Raw genomic sequence first — 23,372 nt, forward strand, 5'->3', positions numbered from 1 at the left:
TTTCTTAAAAATTAAATGAAACATGCAATTTCAGCTTTAAAAATGTAGTTTTACTCAACAGACTATTTTTAAAGCTTTTTAAAATACCTATCTGGTTCCATATATTTTTGATGCATCAGGTAATTTTTTTCCTGTTTCCTTCTTGCTATGTTTCCAAATTGCTAAATCGGGAGGGAAACTTGAGACTGTAAGTGTCATTGTTACCCTAACACCACTGCCATTCTCTATTTTTAATCTACAGCTCCAGTGAATAACTATGTCATCTTAATAACCTTTTTGTTTCCTGAAAAGTTGTCCTCCCACACTTCAATAAGCCTTCTAGAAATGCCATTTCAGCTTTTTTTTTTTTTTTTGGTGGTGCACTGAATCACATAATGGCTGAGGTAGATAGGGACCTTTGAGGTCATTTAGTTCAACCACCTCCTCAAGGACTGCCTAGAATAGGTTGCCCAGGACCATGTCCTGACAGCTTTTGAATGGCTCCAGAGATGGAGACCTCTGTACAGCCTGTGCTTTTCACTGCTATTCCTTGGTTTTCCAGTGATACTGATACGAAGATTATGGAAACATTTGTTGTTTTGGCAGCATTCTGATTGCTTCCATTGCTGTCAGTGGAAGGGGCAGGGTGACATCTGCATTACCACTATGGCATGTGACATCTGTTGTCCAGAGCTGGCAGAGACAGACAATCCAGTCAAACAACATCAGTAAGAAATTAACAGTGCCAAATGCTGCTGGGAGATGGAGAAACATTAATCCTCTACATGGGTGGCTTTTCAAAAGCGTGGGATGGCATGTTTAAATGCGGAAAATCTGAGATTCTGTGAGCTGTCTACAAATTCCTTCAGCATGCAATTATCTAAGTGTTTATATCTGTGGGAAGTGTTTGAATTACTTTTGTCACTTGAGGGAGTTAACAGCTGGTATAAAACTTGACCCATTTGCTTTCATGATTTATTTCAGTTTCCTGAAAATAAAAATCCTTTATTGTTACTTGTTGCCATTGTATGATCTGTCATGTATATTTATGGTTCAAGAACTTCTCAAATGTTTAATGAAGGTCTATAATTTGTCTTAAGTGCACATATGTAATCTGTTTTGGTAATTAACAGGTTTTAAAAGTGGGCAATGTCTGTTTTCAGAACTCCCCACTGTGCCAATAGTTTAGGAAGTCCTTTATTAACATTAATTTATACTGATCCAAGTAATATTTATTTCAGATTAGTCCCAAATGCTTTCTACTGGGAGCTGCTCCTTCTGGAAAGTTGAGACCTCCAGAAGAGGGAGTGCTACTACATTTCTCATGTTTGTGTTTCCAGGAGATGGATCCATGGTGGAGTTAGAGGAAAACCTGCAGCTATTTTATCTTTTATAGAACTTCCTGCTGGTTGTGAGATTAGAAAAGCTGATAAGACCATTAGGTGGGCTTCCACTTGTCAGAAACCAAGAGCCCTTCCAATGGACTTGCAACTTTGTAAACAGTTCATAGGTTTGGATACTTAATACCATTTTGCTCCTTTTTGCTTTAGGGAGCAAGGTATTACTTTAATTATGCAAAAAATTGTTTTAAATATAGTTTTCTCCTGTATACATCAAGTCTTAACAGCAGATTGCAGCTGGCTGAAGCTGGGTGGGTTCAGCTCATGGTGCTTATAAAAACTGCTCATACTTTATCTGGGAAATAATGCATTATGTTGACTTCCTAGGTTTGGCTGACCCTTGCTGATCAGTACTTGCACAGTATAGCAATTGACTGGGATAAAACAATGCGTTTCACATTCAATGAAAGAAGTAATCCTGATGATGACTCTATGGGCATCCAGATAGTAAAGGTAGACAACTTGCTGTTATTTTATTTTACTTTTTTAATGAAAAGCGATTATATACATTTAAGATAGAGTTTGGATAAATTATGTTCTTTCCAATACACATGGGAAAATCCTCTTTGATCCGCAAAAATTATTTCTCCTGCTTCCTTGATCCTTCTTTTGCACTGATCTGATTAGCATTAACTGAAGGGGAAAAAAAAAACAAAGAAGCCAATGAAACTGTTTTCCTCAATTTCTATTAAAGAAAAAAAAAATTATGATACATACCAGACTAATGGAGATGGCTGTAAGGTTTTGTTCCTACAATACAGATTTTGAAAATAAGCGCAAATACTTACTGGGGTTAAACAGTATTATGTTTTCTAGTAAAGCAATTGAGCATCTTTCTATGTACATTTCTCAGCTGGTTGTTAATTTATATGTAAAACAAAGGGCATTTTTGAGGGAGAGCTTAACTGATTTATATTGCTGTGGCGATGTAGATATTGGTCTGTTTACCTAGGAGATGTTCTTTATTTTCTATCTTAATTAAAGGACATGGAACAAAGTACCTTGTGTTCCTGGTTATTATTGTCATCTGTACTTGGTTCTTTAGATCTTACTCGTGAAACACAAAAAATTGTAGGGCATTTTGCCTTTCACAAATAATTTAAGTTAAATTCTCAAGGACACTTCTCCTTCTTTGTTTTTGTCTTGAAAACTTAATCAGCTGGAATTTATTTAATATTTTGATTTAAAGAAAAGCAGTTCCTCTTGTTTTGTTTGGTCATTTTAAAAATTGGATTTTGTCTGTATTCGTTTCCTAGAACAAATTACCACATCATTACAAATTTAATGGTAATGTCAGGCACATCCCAGTAAGAAATTTGAATGGTTTCTAGAACAAACGTCTTGAAATGGAAGGCAAATGCTTGCTAGAAATTTTGCATCTAGCTTCCAACCTTGAAATTGCTGCTGCTAGTGTCCGTTGCACACAAGCATCTACTCTTTGTTCGATATTGTGCAATATTAACAAATCGTGATATTCTGCTCAGCCAATTCACATTGTAGTGGTTGCTCTGTGCGATGAAAGGGATTTTGAGATAGAAAAAAAAGTAATACTTTTCCCATGTGCTTTTGTTTAATATGCGCAGAATACATTTTTCTGACGTCTTTGAAAATCCTTAAAATCAAGAGAAAACATCGTTCTGTGGAGGAAAATTTAAAAAGGAATTACAGAGCTGACATATTTTGCCTCTTTGAAACACAGATATCTTCTGATATTTTCTGTGACAACTTCCTGTGAGCATTTTTTAGATAACTTATTTGCTTGTGACCCTACTGAAGAGAAATAGGCTGGGCAAGCTAAAGGTTTACAGATCAAAAAAGAAACAAGCTCATCAACTTCAGGAGCATGTGTTTGGAGGGTGGACGTGAAGGGAAAACTGGGGCAGGCAGGAAAACTAATGGGAGGAGGGAAATAAACATCTTTTTTTTTTTTTTTTTTTTTTGTCCTTTCCTTCTTTATCTTTTTATCCTTTAAAGGACCTTCACCGAACCGGTTGCAGTTCTTACTGTGGCCAGGAGGCGGAGCAAGATCGAGTGGTATTAAAACGAGTATTGCTGGCTTACGCCAGATGGAATAAATCTGTTGGCTATTGTCAGGGATTTAACATACTAGCTGCACTCATTCTGGAAGTGATGGAAGGCAATGAAGGAGATGCGTTGAAAGTGAGTAGAATCTTTTGTTGCAGTGTTGAAGATTGCTTTTACTTCGTGAACTTAAGAATAAATGAATGCATGAACTTTATAGACAGCCAAAAAGAGCAAAACTTAAAGTAGATTGATTTTTATCTCTGGATTGTTTATTATCTTGTCTGAGCTAAAGGTGGTCAGTTTGAATGTTATTACTGTTTAACAAAAAACAAACTATATTCAAAAAACAAATAAATAAAAGATGGCATTGCTACTGACTTTACACAAACCCTGTGTTTAGCTGAAACTTCCAGTTTCTGTTATCAACCTCGTACATGGCAGTTAAGAAATCTGCTGCATTTTAAAGCTAATTGTAGAAACACGCAAAATAAATATGTAAAATGAAAATAAATAGCCCAGATAGTGTTTTATTTATTAGACCTTTTTTATTCCATTCTAGACCAATCTAGAGAGCTACTTATAATAGTAAAAAAAATACTTATTTGTCAGAGTAAAATTTCCTCTGAATAATTTGTGCTACAATTTTTTTCAGTACTTTCAACTATTATTTTCCATTTATCTTATACAGTCCAGAAGCTCCTAGGACACATTATGATGGTATAGGAAACATGATTTTTATGATTATGATTTTCAAATTGATTATTTGGAACTCTGTTATTTTTGTGTCATCTCTTACCATGAGCTGTGTCAGGCTCCTTTTGATGAAGAGGTAGTGGAATGGCCCTAGAGGGCCCTGAAGAGGTAAATCACTGAGGTGTGTTAGCACTACAAAATGAGTCTTACCTGGCAAAAATGAGAATGGAAAACAAAGTTATTTCTTCTCCATGTTCCGTATGTATGCTTTGTAAGGCTGGAATTTCCCAAGAAGGAGATGGGGTTTGGTGTGAAAAGTGCAGCTTTTGTCATTTTAAATTGTAGGATAAGCTAAAGAGGAAAGATACCTGTTTGCAAGAAGACATGAGAGAGAAAGAGTGGCTCTGGAGGAGGCTTGGGAGTTAGCAAGGATTGAGAATTCTCTAGAGAGGTAGCGAGTAGTGGAGAGTTGGAGCATACGGTGTGACCACATGCAGACTCTCTTGATGCAGTTGGCAGAGCAGGCATCGAAATAGTCTAAGATCCTGAAGTTCAGAGTCTCCTGCTGGGCTGCTGATGTACAGAAGGTGTTTGATATTTATTTGTTCCATTTGTTTGCTCTCAGAAGCTCGACAGCATCCAGTTAATGCATTTTTACCCATGTCGTTGAGCTATCTTACTTGAAACATATGTCTCTTTAAACTGTCTTGTGCTGCTTACTTTAGCACCTCTTAAAATGACAAGATGAAGTGCAGCATGCACTAACACATCACAGTGAGATGTGTGAGGAATGTTTTAAAAGAACATTATCTTGCATTTTGGAGAAGCAAAAGAAGATTCTTTAGAAGATGAGTATTCTCGTTGTGGCAGTTAGCAGCCAGAAAAGGGATAATGGAAGTTTTCAGCAATTTGGAAAACCTCATAAACACCTCTAGCATCAAAAGTAACAAAAAAGTTGCCTTTGATTTGAGTGATGCTTCCAATTTGGGCATAGCTTACCATGAAATTGATTTCAGTCATTAATGGTTCATAAAATCTGAGCAGCTTCAAGAGGCTGTCTTAGCCTTTGCATCTGGATTGCTGATAGTAACTTAGAGTACCTGTGAATGCTTACAGTGATGTTTACTCCCCATTTTAATGGAGATGCCAGAGGCACGTATTGACACTGGCTCTAACCTGTAGTTTTGCAAACAGAATTTAGAATTTTATATCTCTTTTCTGTTATTGAGACTTATTTTCTAGGAGTAAGTCCTACGTGATTGCATTTATCTTCTTACAGATCATGATTTACCTAATTGATAAGGTGCTTCCTGATAGTTATTTTGTCAATAATCTCCGTGCTCTCTCTGTGGATATGGCTGTTTTCCGAGATCTTTTACGAATGAACCTTCCTGAACTGTCCCAGCACTTAGACACCCTGCAAAGAGCTGCTAACAGAGAAAGTGGAGGTAGGTTCAATGGAAAATGCTACTAATTTCCTTCTTATTTTTCATTTGAGCACAGGTCTGAAAATAGTCTTTGAAGTGTTTTCCTGAACATATTGCTCAGAAAACATGCATTTTACATTGTTAGAAGTGAAAGATGATAATTTCCATTATTGATATGCTAAAAATATAGTAAGAAAGTATCAAGTATAAAGAATAAGAAAGCGTATCAAGTAAGCATTTGCAGTTTGAAAGTATTTTCACAGGCAGCAGCCTCTGTGGATCATGGAATTCAGCTGATACTGGGATGCACAAATTGTTCTCTGAGAATAACAAGAAAATAAAACTACAGCTTTGTCAGGCTACTAAATCCTGTAGGAAGCTGTTAACAAGCCAAAAGGAAAACTGAATGTGTTAACAGTTTCTTCTTCTAAGCTGTCAGTGCATCAGCACTGAAGACTGCTTATGTCATTAGTTTCTGCAGAAATACAACTGCATTTTTTTTTTAATAGAAGGCTTTTAGCTTATGTAGCTTTAGAGAAGGAAAAGCAATCTTTCTGATGTTAAGAAAAGATGTTTAGTGGTGTTTTTCAAAGCGGGTGCGGATGCTTAGAGCTTTTGGCAATACAGCAGAATGAATGGTGACTATATATGTCATTTTTTTCATTTTTCTTTTTCTCAGCTTCTCTTTAGGTCCATGCTAAGAAACTTTTGCCCAGTAACAGGGGTTACTAAAATGACAGGTGAATTTCAGTATGCAATTCATACATCATGTAAAACAACAGTAATTACAAAGGACTTAAAACATTTATATTTTTATATTTCAGGAGGCTATGAACCCCCTCTTACAAACGTCTTCACCATGCAGTGGTTTCTGACCCTCTTTGCCACTTGCCTGCCTAACCATACAGTTCTGAAGATCTGGGATTCAGTATTCTTTGAAGGCTCTGAAATTATACTGAGAGTAGCTCTGGCTATCTGGGCAAAGCTAGGAGAGTAAGTGGTCATGTTAGTCTGATTTTTTTCTTTTGCTTTGATCAATGTAAATAATGTATATGTTGTTCTGAAGAGCATGTTCTCAGTCTTCCGGGAGAATGTGCATCGTTTTCAAAGCAGAAGCAATGTTCCTCTCTGGCTTTTCCAATAAACTGTATACTAGAGAATATTGTCTGATGTCAAAAGAATGGACACGATAATGAGCTGAGCCTTCTTGCAGCAAATGTCTCCTGCTGTTTGTATTGTGTACATATAATGTCTTTATGGTATGCTGAAATATTAGTTGGACTTTCCAGAGTATAGACATCAGAGAGAATTAGTAAATATTCTGGGAAAAAAAAGTACAGAGCAATTTGAGGATGACTAGCTGATTTAGTCCTATTTTGTCTGAAGCTGGAGATGTTACTTTTCATTTTTTTCCACTTAAGCCCGTTGGCTTTGTGTAAGAAAACAGCTGAGGGTTACTAAGAGAATCATTTTGTGTAATGTGGTTCTTCTCTGTTAATGCCTGCAAAGACATTTTATTGAGATTCTCTGCTTTTAAGCACGCTCTAGCAAAATTGCCATTATTGTTAATTTGTATTTCTATTATTATTAACTGTTACATTTGTTCATTTCTATCACCATTAATCCACTACATAGGATGAAATACAAAAGATTAGTTCTAAACAGAGTCTGTTGTTATGGCAAAAGTTTGCATTCCAAAGAGTGCACAGTGCTCCTGGAGAACTGAGAGTTCTGTCACCAACTTTAGCAGGAGGTGTGAACTCATACAGGACAAACAGATGTTAGTTCAACTGAAAACTTCTTCATCAATTGCATCATTTTTTCTTATGATGTTTATCAATGCTTAACTTCCTTTTTTTTTTTTTTTTTCCTTCAGACTGAACCTCTGAGGTTTATGTTCATTTCTGTACTTGGATGTTTGATTTGTTTTTTCTACTTTCAGAATATATTAACACTGTAGGCTACTAGCATTGCAGGGGAATGTTTAATATGACTCATCTTTAATCGAAAGTGTAATTAGCATAATAATTACCCAAGACATTTCTTTTGATCTGTTCATGAAAGAAACGTTTACAAATAATTTGCATTAGGATTAAGCTGTATGTAGTCCCATCATCCTTTATTACTTAGTACCAAACCTTTAGATAAAAGGTGGGTTGGTTCTCTATGTACTTACCAGCTGTAGCTACAAATGTTCCAACTCTTAACATGATAAAAAATAAAAGGAAACCATTGCTTTGAAGATTTTAGCATAAAATGTAATCAAAGAAAAAATTAAACACTTTATAAATAATGAAAAAAACAAGAAACCACCTATAAGAATATGGCCAAAAGAATAAGCTAATCATATCTTATACCTTAAACTATTGTATGTGGGAAATAGGAGTGTGGTCCCAGGACAGTTTTCGGGACACTTAACAGAAAAGTGGAGTGATAAGAGAGATACAGAAGGAGATGGGTCACAGAAGCTGAACAGCCCTGACATTCAGTAAGTTTGTGATTAATCATATCAAATAAGATGAGCAGGTAAAAATGGGGCACTGTATTTTTGCTGGGAGATGAACATGATTTTGTTCTTCTTTGCTGAAAGTAGAATGGACGATTGAAAAAGTGAGACCAGTGACAATGGTCATAATCTCATAGTCTTCATACTTTTCACAACTATTTTTCTAGACATGAAAATGGGGTGAGAAGTACTTCTCTTAAAAGGTTCAGCCACACTTCTGTTTTGATGAAAAGAGACTAGAGGAATGAGCAATTTAAAAATAAGGGCAGTAAAGAAGGTATGGGGAAGCCACAAGAGGTTGAAATTGTTAGTAAAGACAAGCAGTAAGTTTGTGGTAATTGCCTATGTACCCATTATTTCTATCATTTTTCACTACTTAATCATTCAGCTAATATAAATCAAGACTTTGGTAGCAGCTAAACTGTTCAATGATTGTTCCTGTAGACTTCCCCCCTCCCCCAAGATAGATCAAGGGAAGCTTCTTGTTCTAGTCCTTATGAAAAAAGGACTGTACTTTTTGTTTTTTATCATCTCAGCAGCTGTAATCTACAAGGAAGACTACAGTATGTTCAGTTCTTTGAGTGTTCCAAGTAACAAACAGATAATATGTATGATTTGTAAAAACAAGTAGGTAGTGCCTTTAGGATAACTCTCCTAATTGGAACAAAATAAAAAATAGGGTGAAAACAATAAAGCTTCTTGTAATCAAACCAGAAACTTGTTCCAGGACTGTGTAAATAAACAGAAATGACATGGAGCTGCTTGTTGAGCAAATGGGAAGAAGAAAGCTTTACTATTGTGAAAGATGAAATGAATTAATGCCTATCAAAGGAGAAGGTATTCTGAGAAAACTCAACTGTTGCAGTGGCTGACTCAGGAGAGTGTCCATCACCTCAAATGGGAGACGAATTGGCAAATGCTCAGTAGTCACATTATCCAGATGGAGATTTCCTCATTTTCGTCCATTTGGGGTCTAGGCACAACAGAAAAATCCTGCTCTGCCACAAGCAGTGATTCAACAAAAAAATTATGACCCCATCTTTCCGTAGTTTGGAGACAGGATCATGAGGCCACCTGCTTTTCCCAATCTACTAAGAGCCATAGGAAAGGTGCCAGTAGATGACTAGAAATGCTGGAAGCTTTCTGTCTGTACCTATTGTTTTTTTTTCATCAGTGTTTTCAGACACTTCTGTTTCAACAGATTTTAATGGGTGACATGAGCACGTAAAATCCCAAACTTTGAAATGCAGTATGGAGAAGGCCATGAAGAAAGGATATATCCTTGTCTACCTTTACACATTTTTGGATTTTTGTTGTTGCTGTGAATTTGTTTTTCTGCATTACAGCTACGTGGAAAGAATCACAGGCCTTTTAAACATCAAAGAGTAGTTTTAGATAAAGCAGTTAGTTCTCTCTGTTCTGGTGAAATCCAGAGAAGAAACACAGTTTAATTTTCCAGCCTATATTTTAAAATCTCTTTTTCAAATTTATGATGTGAGCTTGGATAAAAAAAAAAGCACATTCAATATATTTTCTTGAAATAATGATCTTAGCAATTTTCCCAACTAAAGATCCATTCTGTTTCTAAAGCTATCAGAGCTAGCGATTTGGTGCAACAAATGACTGGTGATTCTTTTTCCTTCCAGGATGTTTTTAGGAAGGAAATATTAACTTGTTTAGCTCTTAGACATTCAAATAACATTAAGAAAATATGGATTACTTTTATTTTCTTCCAGACTTTGCAGAATTTCATGAGTCTTTCCAACCTATAGGCTTCTCATTTACAAGATGAAGATAGTATTTATTTTCGCCTTGAAGGCGACATGAAGTTAAACTTATTTTTACAAAACATTGATATCTTTGAATGGAAATAGTTGCAAGGGCAAAGGAATGATTGGGTTTATCTATCTAATCAGTGGTTCATTATTCTGTTTTGCGTCCCTGTCTCTGTCTTTACTGGGTATGCTGTTTGGAGGTCAGATGGGCTCTTAGAAGAACTGATGAGAATGAGATTAATTTTTAATTCTTAGAGGTCTGAAGAGGAGGCCTTGAAAGTTTAAAAGCTTTTCTAACTGGATCAGGCCACTCTAACCCTTAATCAAACTATTATATAATGGCTTTGTAATACAGTCAGTTAAACTGACCGACATGTAGGGGTATATGTACAAGATAATCACCCCAGTCTTGTTTTCATGCAAGCAGGCAGAATGTTACAAGATTAATTTAGCAAGAGGCACTCTCATTTTTGTAAGGGCTCAGGATTTATTATTTCTCAAGTTTTACAACTGAAAGAAGCAGAGTGAATAACCTGTCTGTATACGCATGAATGTGTGTAGCTTAGGCAGATATCATATAGTGATGTGTAGTTTTATTATTTGGAAGTGTAGGGGGGACTGCAATAAATGTAAGAATTAATGTAACTAATGGAAGTGTATGTTTTATGATTACAGAAAGTTCAGTTTTTGTTTGGAGGCAAATAATTATATGTAATAATAAAATGAGATAAAACAACATTTATTTTGACATAGGCAAATAGAGTGTTGTGAAACTGCAGATGAGTTTTACAGTACCATGGGCAAGCTAACCCAGGAGATGCTGGAAGACAGTCTGATTGACAGCAACGAACTCATGCAGGTGAGTAATTGTGGTATAATGTTCTGCATTCTCCATTCATCCTTCAGGTGCTGATTTCTAAAGAATTATATTTTCTATTCAGATACTGCAGGAACATAAACTCTCTCAAGAATAAAAAATTTAAGATAAATGCAGATGACCTGCAGCTAACGCTGAAAATCTTACACGTTAAAAACAGAAAAGCACTAGACTCCACTTGATAAAGAGTATGTATATGTTGAGAGCTGAAAGTTTGGTGTGATACAGTGTGCAATTGAATTTATGCAAGCAAGATGTAGAATCTCTTTGTAGTCATAATTTTTAGGATGTTCTTTTATTTTGTTTTTGTTTTGGCCAGTTACTTATTACACTGAGTCCTTTTCATTCTGTAGACATAGGGGGAGACAAGCATTTATCAAGTGAGAAGGGGAAAAAGAGTCCTTCGGGATTTAAAAAAAAAAAAAATCTCCTTGAAGGGAGTCAATGAACTATAAACAAAGACATTTGTAGATAACTACGCTCACTGAATTCTTACACTTATGTCATTGGATAAGAACAAATATCTGCATTGTTCTGGGAAAGGAAAGGGACTTGGGTATTGCAGATAAAAATTTTATTGATTTGAGCTTGCATATTTTTTATAATATACATGATAATATTTCTGCAAGCAAATTTTTTTGATTGGGATTACACACTTCCGTAGTCTGGTAAAGTACTGTTCTGAAGCAAAGAATTGCTTTCAGATTTTTAGTTGTTTTGTCTGATGAGGGAGCTCTAGGAGTGGGAAAGGTAACTACTATGGCTTTGTTCTGCTTCAAAAATGGAACTGCAACTGGTCAGAAGTACTCGTATGGTTTTAAAATAGGTATTATGGTTCCTTATAGGATAGTACAGATAATGAAGACATGTGAGGAGGGCAGCATGCCTGTTTTGTGTACGTCCTCTGACTAGAAGAAGCCATACTACAGTTTAGATAGCGTTCATAGAGTCAAAGGCTGGTGCTGACAGTGTAGCTCTTTTTGTCAGAGAAATTCACTCCAGGTTCTCTTTACCTTTAGAGGAGAAAAATAGGCAGTGTAAAAGTATTTGCAGTTAGGGGATATGAGTCCCACCACTTGCCTGGCTGCTGCATTTGAACTGGTTTTTTGTTTTTTTTTTTTCTGCTTTGGAGAAGAAAATAGAGAAATGAACCAGTTCATTAATGAAAGGAGATAAACTGCTTGAAAACATTACTTTTATAAATTGCTCTAAGATTTTCTAGACAAGTAGGCCAAAGATGAGCATTTAGGCTGCTTTGTTTTCAAAATGTTATTTTTTTTCCTAATCAGAATAAGAGTGATGATTTTACTTACATCTGATACTTTTTACAAGGTGGCTGAGAGATTAATATCTTGCCATGGGAAAGGATTAATATTCTACTCTGTCTTTTCTATACATTTCAGTAGAGGTTGCTGGTGGTGATCATCTCCCTTTTTTTTAAACTTGCATGATGCTTTCACTTGTATTTTAACTACTTGTCCAGGCTCACTTAAGCCTCTGAAGAATAGCTGGCACTTCTAGTGCCACTAGGAAACAAGTCCTGCTCCATAGACCTATTGCCTTTTGGAGCTAGAAGAGGAAGGTATGTCTGATGCTTCAGGAGAAAGAGTTGATAGAGCAGATATTTAAATTAGATAAGCTTTTGCATATTTGGCCCTTACATAGAGAGAGTTCTAGCTCTTCTCCTTCAAGTTGAGGAGAGCTTGGAGTGATTGGAGGAGTAAGGAAGCCAACAGCTTCCTCCTTTTTCAAACTGAGCAGTTTAGGTGAATTAAGGGTAAGTGCTGCACACTCCAGATGCTAGACTGCATGTGTATTTAGGACTAGCAGTTAAACAAATGCACTATTCAGTAATGTCATTTTATTGGCCTATTGATAAACTTTAGCTCTTGCATGGAGACAAAGGACTGTATGCCAGGTGTCTGCAGATTCTTTAAACAACGTGTGCTTATATGTGTAAGGGGTTTCATGCCTTCCCATAAAATGAGCATTTTTACAAGCAACTAAATTAGTTCAATTTGTAGGCTCAGAAACATTCCAGTTTAGAGATGAGAAGAAAACAGAAAAAGGAGAGGTTACCTGTGTGTTTCCCATGGTGGAGGGGAATAGCGGGTTAATGCCTCTGTGAGCCCACCATTTTGGACTATCTCTTGCAGTTACCTGCATTTGATGATAATTCACTGGTAACTTTTTGCAGGAGTAGCACTTAGTCTGTTTTTGAGTTTATTTTTGCTTTTTGCTTTGTTTTCCTAGTGAAAAGAGAGAGAAACCTTAAATCGTTGTGGAACAGCTCTTGAATCAAGATTTTGTGAGCTATCTTGCAAAAGCAGAACTTCTTCCCTCCTCTGGAAGCCACAGGCCTGTCACCTTTTGTATGGCATTTTGCTGAGAGCATAGCTGACTCTGCAGTTTTAGAGTAAGGTGTGAGGTTTGAGATGAGAAGGGAGAGTGTTTTTCTCACCTCTTTAAGTGTTCCCAGAATCTGTCCCTCATTGCCATAAATAAGACGGTGCGGTCAAACTCATAATGCTTTGTATTTGGGCCAGTGGGAAATGGGAAATTTGGGCCCACTGGCCCAGTTTCACCAGAATTAATCATATAGCATCCAAATCTGTGTGCAAACTAGAAACAAGATTCATTGAGGCGTTGCTGTGAGATCACAAGAGCTGATTGACAAAAATTTTTGGATGTGCACCAGCATAAAATCTGTTTGTGGATCTCTTAGTCAGATAGCAAGTGAAGCTCCTAGTTAGAATCTGACAGCAAGTAATTAAGCAAAAAATGTGTGCAAAAGAGAGAAATTGCACAGGACCTGGAAAAGACGCATTGGAGACATGGAAAAGCTGGAAGCATAATCGAAAACAGTAGGTGTGAGGAGTAAATGGAGAGTTCAGGCTGACTGTTCACATAAAGGGTAAATAGCATATGGAAGAAGTTACCTGAAAAGGCTGTTGACATAAAGAGTAGAAATAAATTCCAGACTCACCTCCTTCTCTATGAAGGGAGAGAGTTGACACATATGGGAAAAAACACAGTGAAGTGTGATGGAGATCAAACAAACAGGCAGACATGTTGGGCCGGAGGTAGTTGGGCCTGGTCTTTCTCCAGATCATAAAATTCCCCCATCTGGTAGACTGCCGGCATATCACTGTTCAGGCCCTGGAGGATATTTGTCTTTCACAGCAGTGTTTCAGTTTCACAGAGTGACGAAGCTTCAGTTCATACTCTGGGTTTCTGAAGGCATTCTCCTTGCCTCAGAATCTTTGCAGGGCTCAAAATAAATAGTTCCTTACACACAGAAGCCTGTTGAACTGTACTACTGGTCCGTGTGATCTAGCCAGGATTACCCTTCCTGCTTCTCATTGCTAAAATCATTGCCACTGGAGATTTTTTTTCCCTTTTTTTTTTTTATCAGGAAAGGTTCAGAATTCATTTGTGCAGTTTTCTTAATATATTTAGCATAGACAAAGCACTGTCTGTGAATCAATTAAATAGAAATTGTTCACAATTTCCTTTCATCTTAATTCAGGCCTTTTGCCTTTAAATGAAAATGTCAGTGACTTACCAGCACAAGAGCAAGAAAAGGGAAGATTTCCTGCCATGGCTGAGGAGAAATTTTTATGCTCTGTCAGTAGACATTAACTTGTGAAAAAAATGTAATTTTTTCAAAGGAACTCTGAGAAATGACATTTCAGGTTTTTTTTTTTTTTTTTTTTTTTCCCAATGCAAAAGTAAGGGGAAAAGAGCTACTAAATTAGATAGAATCAAATCAGCAGTGATACTGCAATGAGTATGATCTGTCTTCGTGCCAGGTTGGTTGCTGACACACATTGTTTTATTACAAAATGGCCTAAAGCAAAATTAATGCTGAAAGCAAGTTCATTTGCAGCTATTGATCATCTTTAACTCTGAGTATTGAAGTAAATAAAATTTAGTAAGAGCTTTTTGTGGTCTTGTTTTAACGGTTACACATTGTGATTTTGCTTACGGAGGGTTGCGGTGGCACTTTTTTTAATGACAGGACAAATCTTTTTTTTTTTTTTTTTTTTTTTTTTTTTATGTTAGCTGGACAATATTGGGTTCTTCCTGTTAGTCTATAACTCAGGTGATGTAAGGGATCCGTTAGCACTCTCCATTAAGCGGGGCTCTGCTCATCCTTAACTGCAACAGTGTCAATACCTCGTTGATTACTTAATCACAGAATCACCAAGGTTGGAAAAGACCTTAAAGATCATCCAGCCCAACCACCCACCTATCACCAATAGTTCTCACTAAACCATGTCCCTCAACACAAAATCCAAACGTTCCTTGAACACCTCCAGGGTCGGTGACTCCACCACCTCCCTGGGCAGCCCATTCCAGTGCCTGACCACTCTTTCAGAAAAGTAGTATTTCCTACCGTCCAGCCTAAATTTCCCCTGGCGCAGCTTGAAGCCATTCCCTGTAGTTCTCTCACTAGTTAAGCAGAAGCATAGTTCTTCTGGAAGATGCCCAGTGCCTCAGTGATGCAGGTGTGCTGCCAATGAGAGGACCGATAATAATATTAAAGTAGTACATCAGATTTTTAAGAAGTCCGTATATCTAATATTATCTTAAATGCTTTTAAAACTCTAAGCTATGTGCTTTTCTAGTGAGTCTTATTTTTCTTACAGGAAATATTGACTAAATCACAAAAGTAGGCTATTCACGTTTTTTCATGGCACAGTGTTTAATTCTGCATGTCTATGCAAGTCTGTTCACGGACAAATCTTTTGTAGGACTGTTGATTAAAGGGATGATTGTAAAACCTGCATATTCTTTCCCCTTAGACTGTTTATACCATGGCTCAGTTTCCTTTCCCACAACTGGCAGAATTAAGGGAGAAGTACACTTACAACATTACTCCTTTCCCTGCGACAGTAAAGTCAACTTCACTTTCAGGGTAAGTTTGAAATGCAGTGGATCATTGTCAGATATTGAAATGACATCTTCCCTTATATGCACTTAAAGAAAATAAAGATGCTTAGTAGTAATCATGTTAAAGAATGTCTCTTTCCTTTTTCCCTTATATTCTCCTTTGTCAGAAGGCTAGGCAGAACCAGAGATAGTGATGAAGAGAATGATCTAGATGATGAAGACTCCATTGCCAATGCAATTGGCTGTCTTGGACCATTAAGTGGCTTTTTGGCACCAGAGCTCCAAAAGTACCAGAAACAGATGAAAGGTAAAAACGTTCTAGTTAATTTTGAAAAATGGAATTAAATCTGCATGCCCCTGCAGAAATCACTTGTATATTCAACTGTGAAAGCTGCTGTGAAAATGGTATTTTTAATTCATATAGGGATTACAGCAGATAACAAATTACTTCCTCTGCAGTCCATGAAGATGCATTGAAAGTCAATTTCAAAGGCTGCATATATACAGTAAATAATCCTATGGGATAAGGATTTGGCTACAGTAATGTTTGAAAAAACAACAGTGAAGTGTTGCCCTCCCAACAAAAAAAAAGAAGCAAGCGTGTGAAAAAGAAGTCTAGCCTATGTCCACGCTAATTTTCAAGAAAGCTATTTGGCAGTCAGCATCTTCTGAAGAGTATGCCTTTAATAAATAATCTTGACCTTCATTAGCATATGTGTATATAATACTGGAACATGTCAGTGAAGATTAAATTCTGCAGGTAATTTCACCGCTCTATTGATCAAACCTTTAGACTGTATAGAATCATAGAAGGGCTTGGAAGGGACCTCAAGGATCATCAAATTCCAACCCACATATTGCAGGCAGTGTTTTTAACCACTAGATCATGTACTAGACCAGGTTGCCCAGGGCCGTATCCAACCTGGCCTTGAGCACCTTCAAGGATGGGGCACCCACAACCTCTCTGGGCACCTTGATCCAGCACCTCATCACCCTCTCCTCCTGACATCTAATCTAAATCTTTCCTTCTTTCATTTAAAACCATTGCCCCTTGTCATATCACAGTCTACCTGTGTGAAAGGTTGATTTCTCTCCTGCTTTTAAATCTCCTTTTAAATACTGGAATGCTCTACATTAGTGAGCACCGGCTCCAGCGATGCTTCACCTGTTGTTGGTATGTCCAGTACCTGAACTAGAAAGTTATTGTTGGTGGACTCTAGGAATCTCCTGGATTGCTTGCTTGCAGCTTGCCATGTTGTCTTCTCAGCAGATATGTGGGTGGTTGAAATCTCCCATCAGAATGGGAGCCAGTGAGTACAATGCTTCTTGCAGCTGGAGCAGGATGGCCTCATCAACAGTCTGCCCTTGATCAGATGGCCTTTAGTAGACCCAACCACCAGCTGTTCTTTATTGGTTCTGCCCCTAGTTTTATACCACAGGCTCTCAACCTGTTCCTCACTGTTTCTCCGAGGGAGCATTCTATCCACTTTTTTAACACAGAGGGTAAGTCTCCCACTCCTCCCACCTTGTCTATCCCTTCTAAAAAGCTTACAGCCCTCAGTGGTGGTATTCCAGTTATGTGAATCATCTCACCAGCAGTAAAATCATAATTTTCCAAGTGCATCATGGTTTCCAGCTCCTCCTGCTTATTTCCTACTCTGTGTGCATTGGTATAGAGGTCTCCCAGCAGCTCTAGATTAAAGCTGTCAAGAGCCCAGTCTTGTTGCCTAGTATATTCTTGGGTATATTTGGGGTATATTCACTTTAAGAAAAAAAGATTGGATATGGTTTAGGGTGTTCTGACAAAATGCTACTATTTTTTCGAATCCTTCAATTGAAATAATTTTTTTGACAGAATTAAATGTTCAGATGTGCAAACGCTCAAAGCAGAACAAAATTCTGATACAAGGGAAGAACACGATGAGAAGAACATAATCTTTCTTAACTTACAGCAGCTTTTATGAAATGGTGTTTGATGGTGATGTCATGATATCTTGGGAGGGGCTATAGTTTAAAAGAATAAAATGTGGATGAGTAAAGAGGAAAACAGACTGATGTAGCAGACAGAGTTATATGATTACCCATCATTGTTCTTGTGGATTGTTTTACTGAGACCTTTATGCTGAAATTTTCACTGTTGATTTTTGTGGCGTCTTTTTTTTTCCTTTTTCTTTCTTGAGGGTGTATAAGTCTCCACCTGATACTTCAAGCTAGCACTTAGTCAGAACATCAAACTGCTACTGCAGACTAAACCAAAGACAAACAAACATCCCTTGAAAAAGGATTATCCCCTTGACCCCGGTGTTCCAGTTTGGTGGTGCATCAGAAACAGCTGTGAAAATAAATGGCACTGCTTCTTTTGCTCTGTGGTTGCATATCAGAGAAGCTCGGAAGTTGCCTGACTCCTCAGCTGCTCTGCTTGCTACTGTCAGTTTATTCTCTGTGGTCCTATAACCGTTTCTTGATGCTTCTTGCTAGTATCACTTAGACCATTTGTTTAACCTCATGCTTCTTCAACTTCAACACATTTTATAACTTGCAGTTTTAGCCTCTTTGACCAGCTGAGTATTTTTAAGAATACTTTTTTTTAATATTACTTTAGAAATGGCTTGGTGTACTTTAGGGTTATTGGAAAGCCGTGATCATAACTTTCCACTGCTTTGTTAATTGATGATGTATTCTTAAAACATGCACTCCTCCCCCTGCCTCCCACCAAATCCTTACTATTCTTAAGGAGTAGCTCTAGAAATATATATTTGTTAAAAATACTGCAGCTTTATTAAATATGTGTATTGTAACAACTTTCATTAAAGACTACAGTTAAATAAGAGAATAGGAATCAGCCATAGGCTTGCCTTGCTGATAATCTGCAGAACTCTTAAGTATACCAATTAACTCCTTGTCTCCACTTTATTCCCACTCCATGCAGACCAGAATGAAGAACAAAGTCTGGGCTCCAGTAACATTGCAGAACTTAGTCCTGGAGCAATAGAGTCTTGCCGAAGCGAGTATCACGCTGCTTTTAACAGCATGATGATGGAGCGTATGACCACTGATATCAATGCACTGAAAAAGCAGTATTCCAGGATAAAGAAGAAACAGCAACAGCAGGTTCATCATGTGTATATCAGAGCAGGTAATACATCAAAACATACTCAGTTACTGATTTATTACAAGCCAATCTCATAACAGGAGGCAAGACCAATAATGCTCTTTTACTTTTAGCCAAATAGGGAAAATGAAAGATTGACTTGTGACATTAATAGCAGAGTAGTTACAACTTAATATATACAAAACGCAAATGAGAAGGTGACGATGTTTTTTCTTTTGTCAGGATCTGAAGATGATGACCCTGGGATATTTTTAGGTCCCAGGGACCAGCTGAACAATGGTATTTAAAGGCGTCGTTGCTATCTGGGTGCACTGTGCTGATCTCTCTGATTCAAATTTTAAATCTTTGGCATTCTTGGAGTTGACATACTGATGCACTGGAAAAAATGATAAAAGGAGATGAGTACACTTTGGATCAAGCAGTAGATAGATTCATAGCTGGTACATAGCTTCCTACACCCCTGAGATCATCAGGGCATGGCAGGTTCAAATGTTTCCATTGTAGCTGACAGTTTATCTAGCCCTAATGATATTCTCTCAAATTCAGGCTGGATGTTAGTTTGTTATTTAGCAATCTGTGTTACAGAATCTGTTTCTCCAGTTGGGATTCAGTGATTTGGAGATCAGCCTGAACAGGGCAACCAAAGGTTTTAGTAGGTATGCAAGCTCCTTGTTGGAAGTCATCTTTCCAAGTCAGCATTGAAACATGCAGATGGATCACTGCAGAGAGTTTTATTCCTCTCCCTCTGGCTAAACTTTTTTGTAGGAGCTGCTACTTTTCATTAATGTTAGCATCTTTTTTGAAGGAAATTCTTTTCAATAGTGGCAATGTATCTGCTTTGAACAAAGGCAGTAGCTGTGCTGAAACAGTGCAAACAGTAAGATGTTGATTCCCAAGGACTGCCAAAAAAAAAAATAAAAAAAAATCAAACCAATACAGTAACAGTTCTAATTTTTCTAATCATGTCACAAGGCTGGGTTTGAGATTTAATCACACTATCACCTAATTACCTAATTCTGAATTTACTGCTGTGATTTGAATTAGAGGATATAATAATAAGTTGGTGTGGTTTTATCTATTAAAAATATATTGGTTCATTTTGTATTCACTCAAGCCTCATGGGAAGGCTTACATGACTGACTTCATGTAGGGACTGAATTGCCTGTTAGAGCTGGAATAGAAATGAAGGAGGGGGGTGCAGATATCAGAAGCCAGTTTCAGGTACAGCACAATTTCACAAATGGAGGAACTGTATTAGTTATGATTTTTCTCATGGTTTTCCTGGCTCAGGACTTAGTAAGTATGGAGGGAGAATGGAATTATAGCACCTTTAGCTTTGTTTTTGACTCCAAACTGTAAGAGGAATTCAGTGATTTTACTTGAAGTCAGTCCTACAAACCTTTGCTATACCTCAAGAAAGGCTACAAATTGTCTTTGCTGATAGATCCTTGGAACATTTTGTTTTGACATTAATTTAACAATACTGTACTTCTTCCAAACACTTTCTTTCAGACAAAGGGCCAGTTACCAGCCTCCTCCCTTCTCAGGTAAACCATTCCCCAGTGATAAACCACCTCCTTTTAGGAAAGAAGCTGAAATCAAGTAACAAATCTCTCAAGAATGCTGTTATCCACATTCCAAGTCACGCTACAGGGAAGATGTCTCCCATTCCCCAGGAAGATCTTAAATCAAAACTGAACTCTCCGTGGCGCACTCACATACGAGTTCATCGAAAGAATATTGCTAGGGCTAAAGGCCAGCTGGGCTATGGGGATACCATAGGACTTATAGATGAGCAGAGTGAGAGCTGTAAAACAAATTGTCCTGGTGCAAAGGAGGACACTTCCAAACATTCTGATTTTGGAGGAGGAGGAGGTAGCTTGGATGACAGGACTACTCGTAAAGCTGACCAGCAGTCTGCTGATGCAGTTTCTACAGGCAGCAATACAGACATGACAGCGATTCAGCTAAAACTGGAAACGCTGGAACTCACCTCAGATAACAAAAGTGATGCTGAGTCAACATCCAGTCAGTCCTGCCAGCCACATTTATCTGAGTCGTCCACTTCATCCATTGACAGTGGAAACCTGGCTAAATCTCCCCAGCCTGGTAATTCAAAGCCACAAGTCTTCAATCCTTTCCCCAGTGTTAAGCCTCTTCGAAAGTCAGCTACAGCCAGGAATTTAGGGCTGTATGGCCCCACTGAAAGAACGCCAACTGTTCACTTTCCCCAGATGAGCAGAAGTTTCAGTAAATCAGCCAGTGCTAACAACGGGACAAGGAAACGATGATGTACTGCATGGCACTTTCTATTTCTGACAGCAACAAAATTTATATTGCTTTTTTAAATTTTATTTTATTATGTTTGTGTGTATGTGTGTCCCAAAAAGTTTCTAATCTTTACCTAATGAGGACAAAAGTGGTTACCAGATGTATAATTTTGTGTCTTTGAAAACTGTGCTCCCGTGTTGCTATGGGATAGATTAGTGAAGATGCCCTTTGGCATCCTGTTGCTGATTTCAATGTTTCTGTGGTAAAATAAACATTGATTTGGAGCGTGAAGCATACTAAAATCACCAGCTGCCTTTAATCCATAGGCCTCAATGGCTGCCTCTTGTTTCTTTCAAATCTGTGAGGACAAACTGCCTGCCTGGTGCAGCAAAACCATAATGCAGTTTTTAAACCTGTTATGCAGCCTCCTGGTTAGACTTCTTCATCACGCTGAGTAACTGGAGAAGCCACAACTAACAAAAGCACAAGCAGCCCTCGCAATCAAAAGTATCACTTTTGTTGTTGAACATGGACCTATGTTTATACTGAACCATATGGCTTCAATCGTTCTCCAATTGCATGTCATGCTTCTCTTCCCATGGCAGTCCTCTGCTGATCATGTTTTTAATATGAATGTAAATCAGTGAGTTTGAGAATAACAGACATAAGTCCTTCCACAACACTGGTTTGCTCCTTTTCTTTTGCATATAGTGGCTGGAGAGTTGCAGCGCTACAAAATTAGGTATAAGGTACAACTATATGTATAGTTGTGTTGAATGTTATGACACATCTTGGCTTTAGTGGATGTAAAACTATTACCTAGATTACAACCGGTTTTGTAATTAAATCATATTTGCCTGCTTAGCAGTAGGTAAAATACATGAATGTTCCAAAGTAGTTTAGAAGTTAAAATTCTAGAAATAGAGTAGTAAGATACTTAGGGTGCCACTTGTCATTAAAACCCAGCACATCAGCCACTATGTTAGTGGATTGGACCCTTTGGACTGCCAGGAGTTCCCTGCATGGTTCTGGCTTGTTGAGAAACACCAATGGCTAAGTTGTAAGCTGAATATTTACTTCTCAGTTAGTCCCTGCCAGTTGCTTAGAACGTTTTCTCAGAAGCCTGACTTTTGATACATGTCCCCCACTAAAGTTTTGCAAAGCTGATAAATACCATGAGACAAACAACATTTGTATGTGTATATGTAAATGTAAGCAGGTAGGCAAAGAAACTAAATGTGCATCATTCAGCTTTGCGGTTGCAAAATCAAAGCAGTTGAACTCCAGAAAATCAGGTTGCTCTTAAAAGATTACAGCTCTGCCATACTGTATGCATTGACTCTGATTTGTGACATTAGTACTTCCAAGTTCCTCATGATTTGAAACTGTCCTGACTTTAAGCTGATGTAAAGGCAGTAATGACAAATCAATCCCATTGTATCTATTTCCTCATCCTCATTCTTTGTTAAATTTGGAAATTGACATATTATTGTCTATTTATTAATGTATCCCATGACTTCTAGGATGTGATAACAATTTTAGCTGTACAATATACCCTGTTTATTGTTGTGGGGACAAATTTATTTCACTGTTGTATTTTATACAGGTGTATGCATATAGGATAGTATACAAGTACGAACATTATGAATTTTAAACAGTTATAGATCAAATCTTGCCCCTGCCTTATTTCAGGTTAAGTAGTATTGTTGGTAATGATTATTTGTAGCATTAAGTAAACTTAAAATAATGTAGAATTTAGTCACTAATCAATGGACTGTATGAGAACTTTTTCTGCCTTGATTTAAAAGAAACACACTTCTTTTCAAAATTGTACTGTGAATCATTCTCCCCATTTTTTTTCGTAGCGTTAGCAGATCATGCAGCTGTGTATGGAACCAGTGAAAAATAAAAGGAATGTCATTCTGAAAAAGAAAAATGCTAAAATGTCACAAGTATGTGCATGAATTTTCAACACATTAAAATGAGATTAAGTAATGGAAAATTAGCAAGCTTTGCATAGATGATGGTCTGAGGAAAGAAACACCAATAAAATACTAATTCTAGTGATTCAGACAGTGACTGTGCTCTAAGGGACCTGGGCTTTACTTGGACTGTTAGAATTGAGGGTAAGCAACTGTGTGTATTGGTTGGGTGCTGTTTGCAGCAGGAAATTTTGTCTAAAATGACATTCAGTTTTCTTGGTTCCCAATACTGAGTTGTTTGGTACCCCAAAGGATGTTTGACCTACCTAAAATCTGTCTGCTGAGCACACAGCAAAAGCATTTGGTACTGAGGAGAAACATTAAAAAAAGGTCCAGAGAGCCAGGAAACTCCAGAGGAGTTTCCAGTTATTTTTTCTCTAAAGATTCCCTTAATCAAGGAAGGTCTGTGAATGCAGCTGTCTTGGGAGG

The 23,372-nt window shown here is 37.5% G+C and overlaps 1 protein-coding gene across 5 annotated transcripts in view; it reads left to right on the top strand.

Moving 5' to 3' along the window:
• The window catches only part of TBC1D30 (TBC1 domain family member 30), a 51,088-nt gene extending 28,060 nt beyond the window's left edge, over positions 1-23,028 (top strand). For 2 of the 5 annotated variants that reach the window (XM_085220368.1, XM_085220393.1), the window contains 10 exons: positions 1,707-1,832; positions 3,354-3,539; positions 5,377-5,545; positions 6,349-6,517; positions 10,559-10,664; positions 15,491-15,603; positions 15,746-15,885; positions 18,508-18,714; positions 18,913-18,969; positions 20,203-23,028. In XM_085220368.1, coding sequence (XP_085076494.1) covers positions 1,707-1,832; positions 3,354-3,539; positions 5,377-5,545; positions 6,349-6,517; positions 10,559-10,664; positions 15,491-15,603; positions 15,746-15,885; positions 18,508-18,714; positions 18,913-18,969; positions 20,203-20,981 — 2,052 coding nt within the window. In that variant the 3' untranslated portion in view covers positions 20,982-23,028. The remainder of the gene's footprint in view (positions 1-1,706; positions 1,833-3,353; positions 3,540-5,376; positions 5,546-6,348; positions 6,518-10,558; positions 10,665-15,490; positions 15,604-15,745; positions 15,886-18,507; positions 18,715-18,912; positions 18,970-20,202) is intronic. The other 3 variants (XM_019613054.3, XM_085220403.1, XM_085220379.1) reach the window with 2 other exon arrangements.
• Positions 23,029-23,372: the final 344 nt, after the last annotated feature.

The sequence above is a fragment of the Meleagris gallopavo genome, chromosome 1 (assembly GCF_905368555.1).
Source record: "Meleagris gallopavo chromosome 1, MGAL_WU_HG_1.1, whole genome shotgun sequence".
NCBI classification, from domain to species: Eukaryota; Metazoa; Chordata; class Aves; order Galliformes; family Phasianidae; genus Meleagris; species Meleagris gallopavo.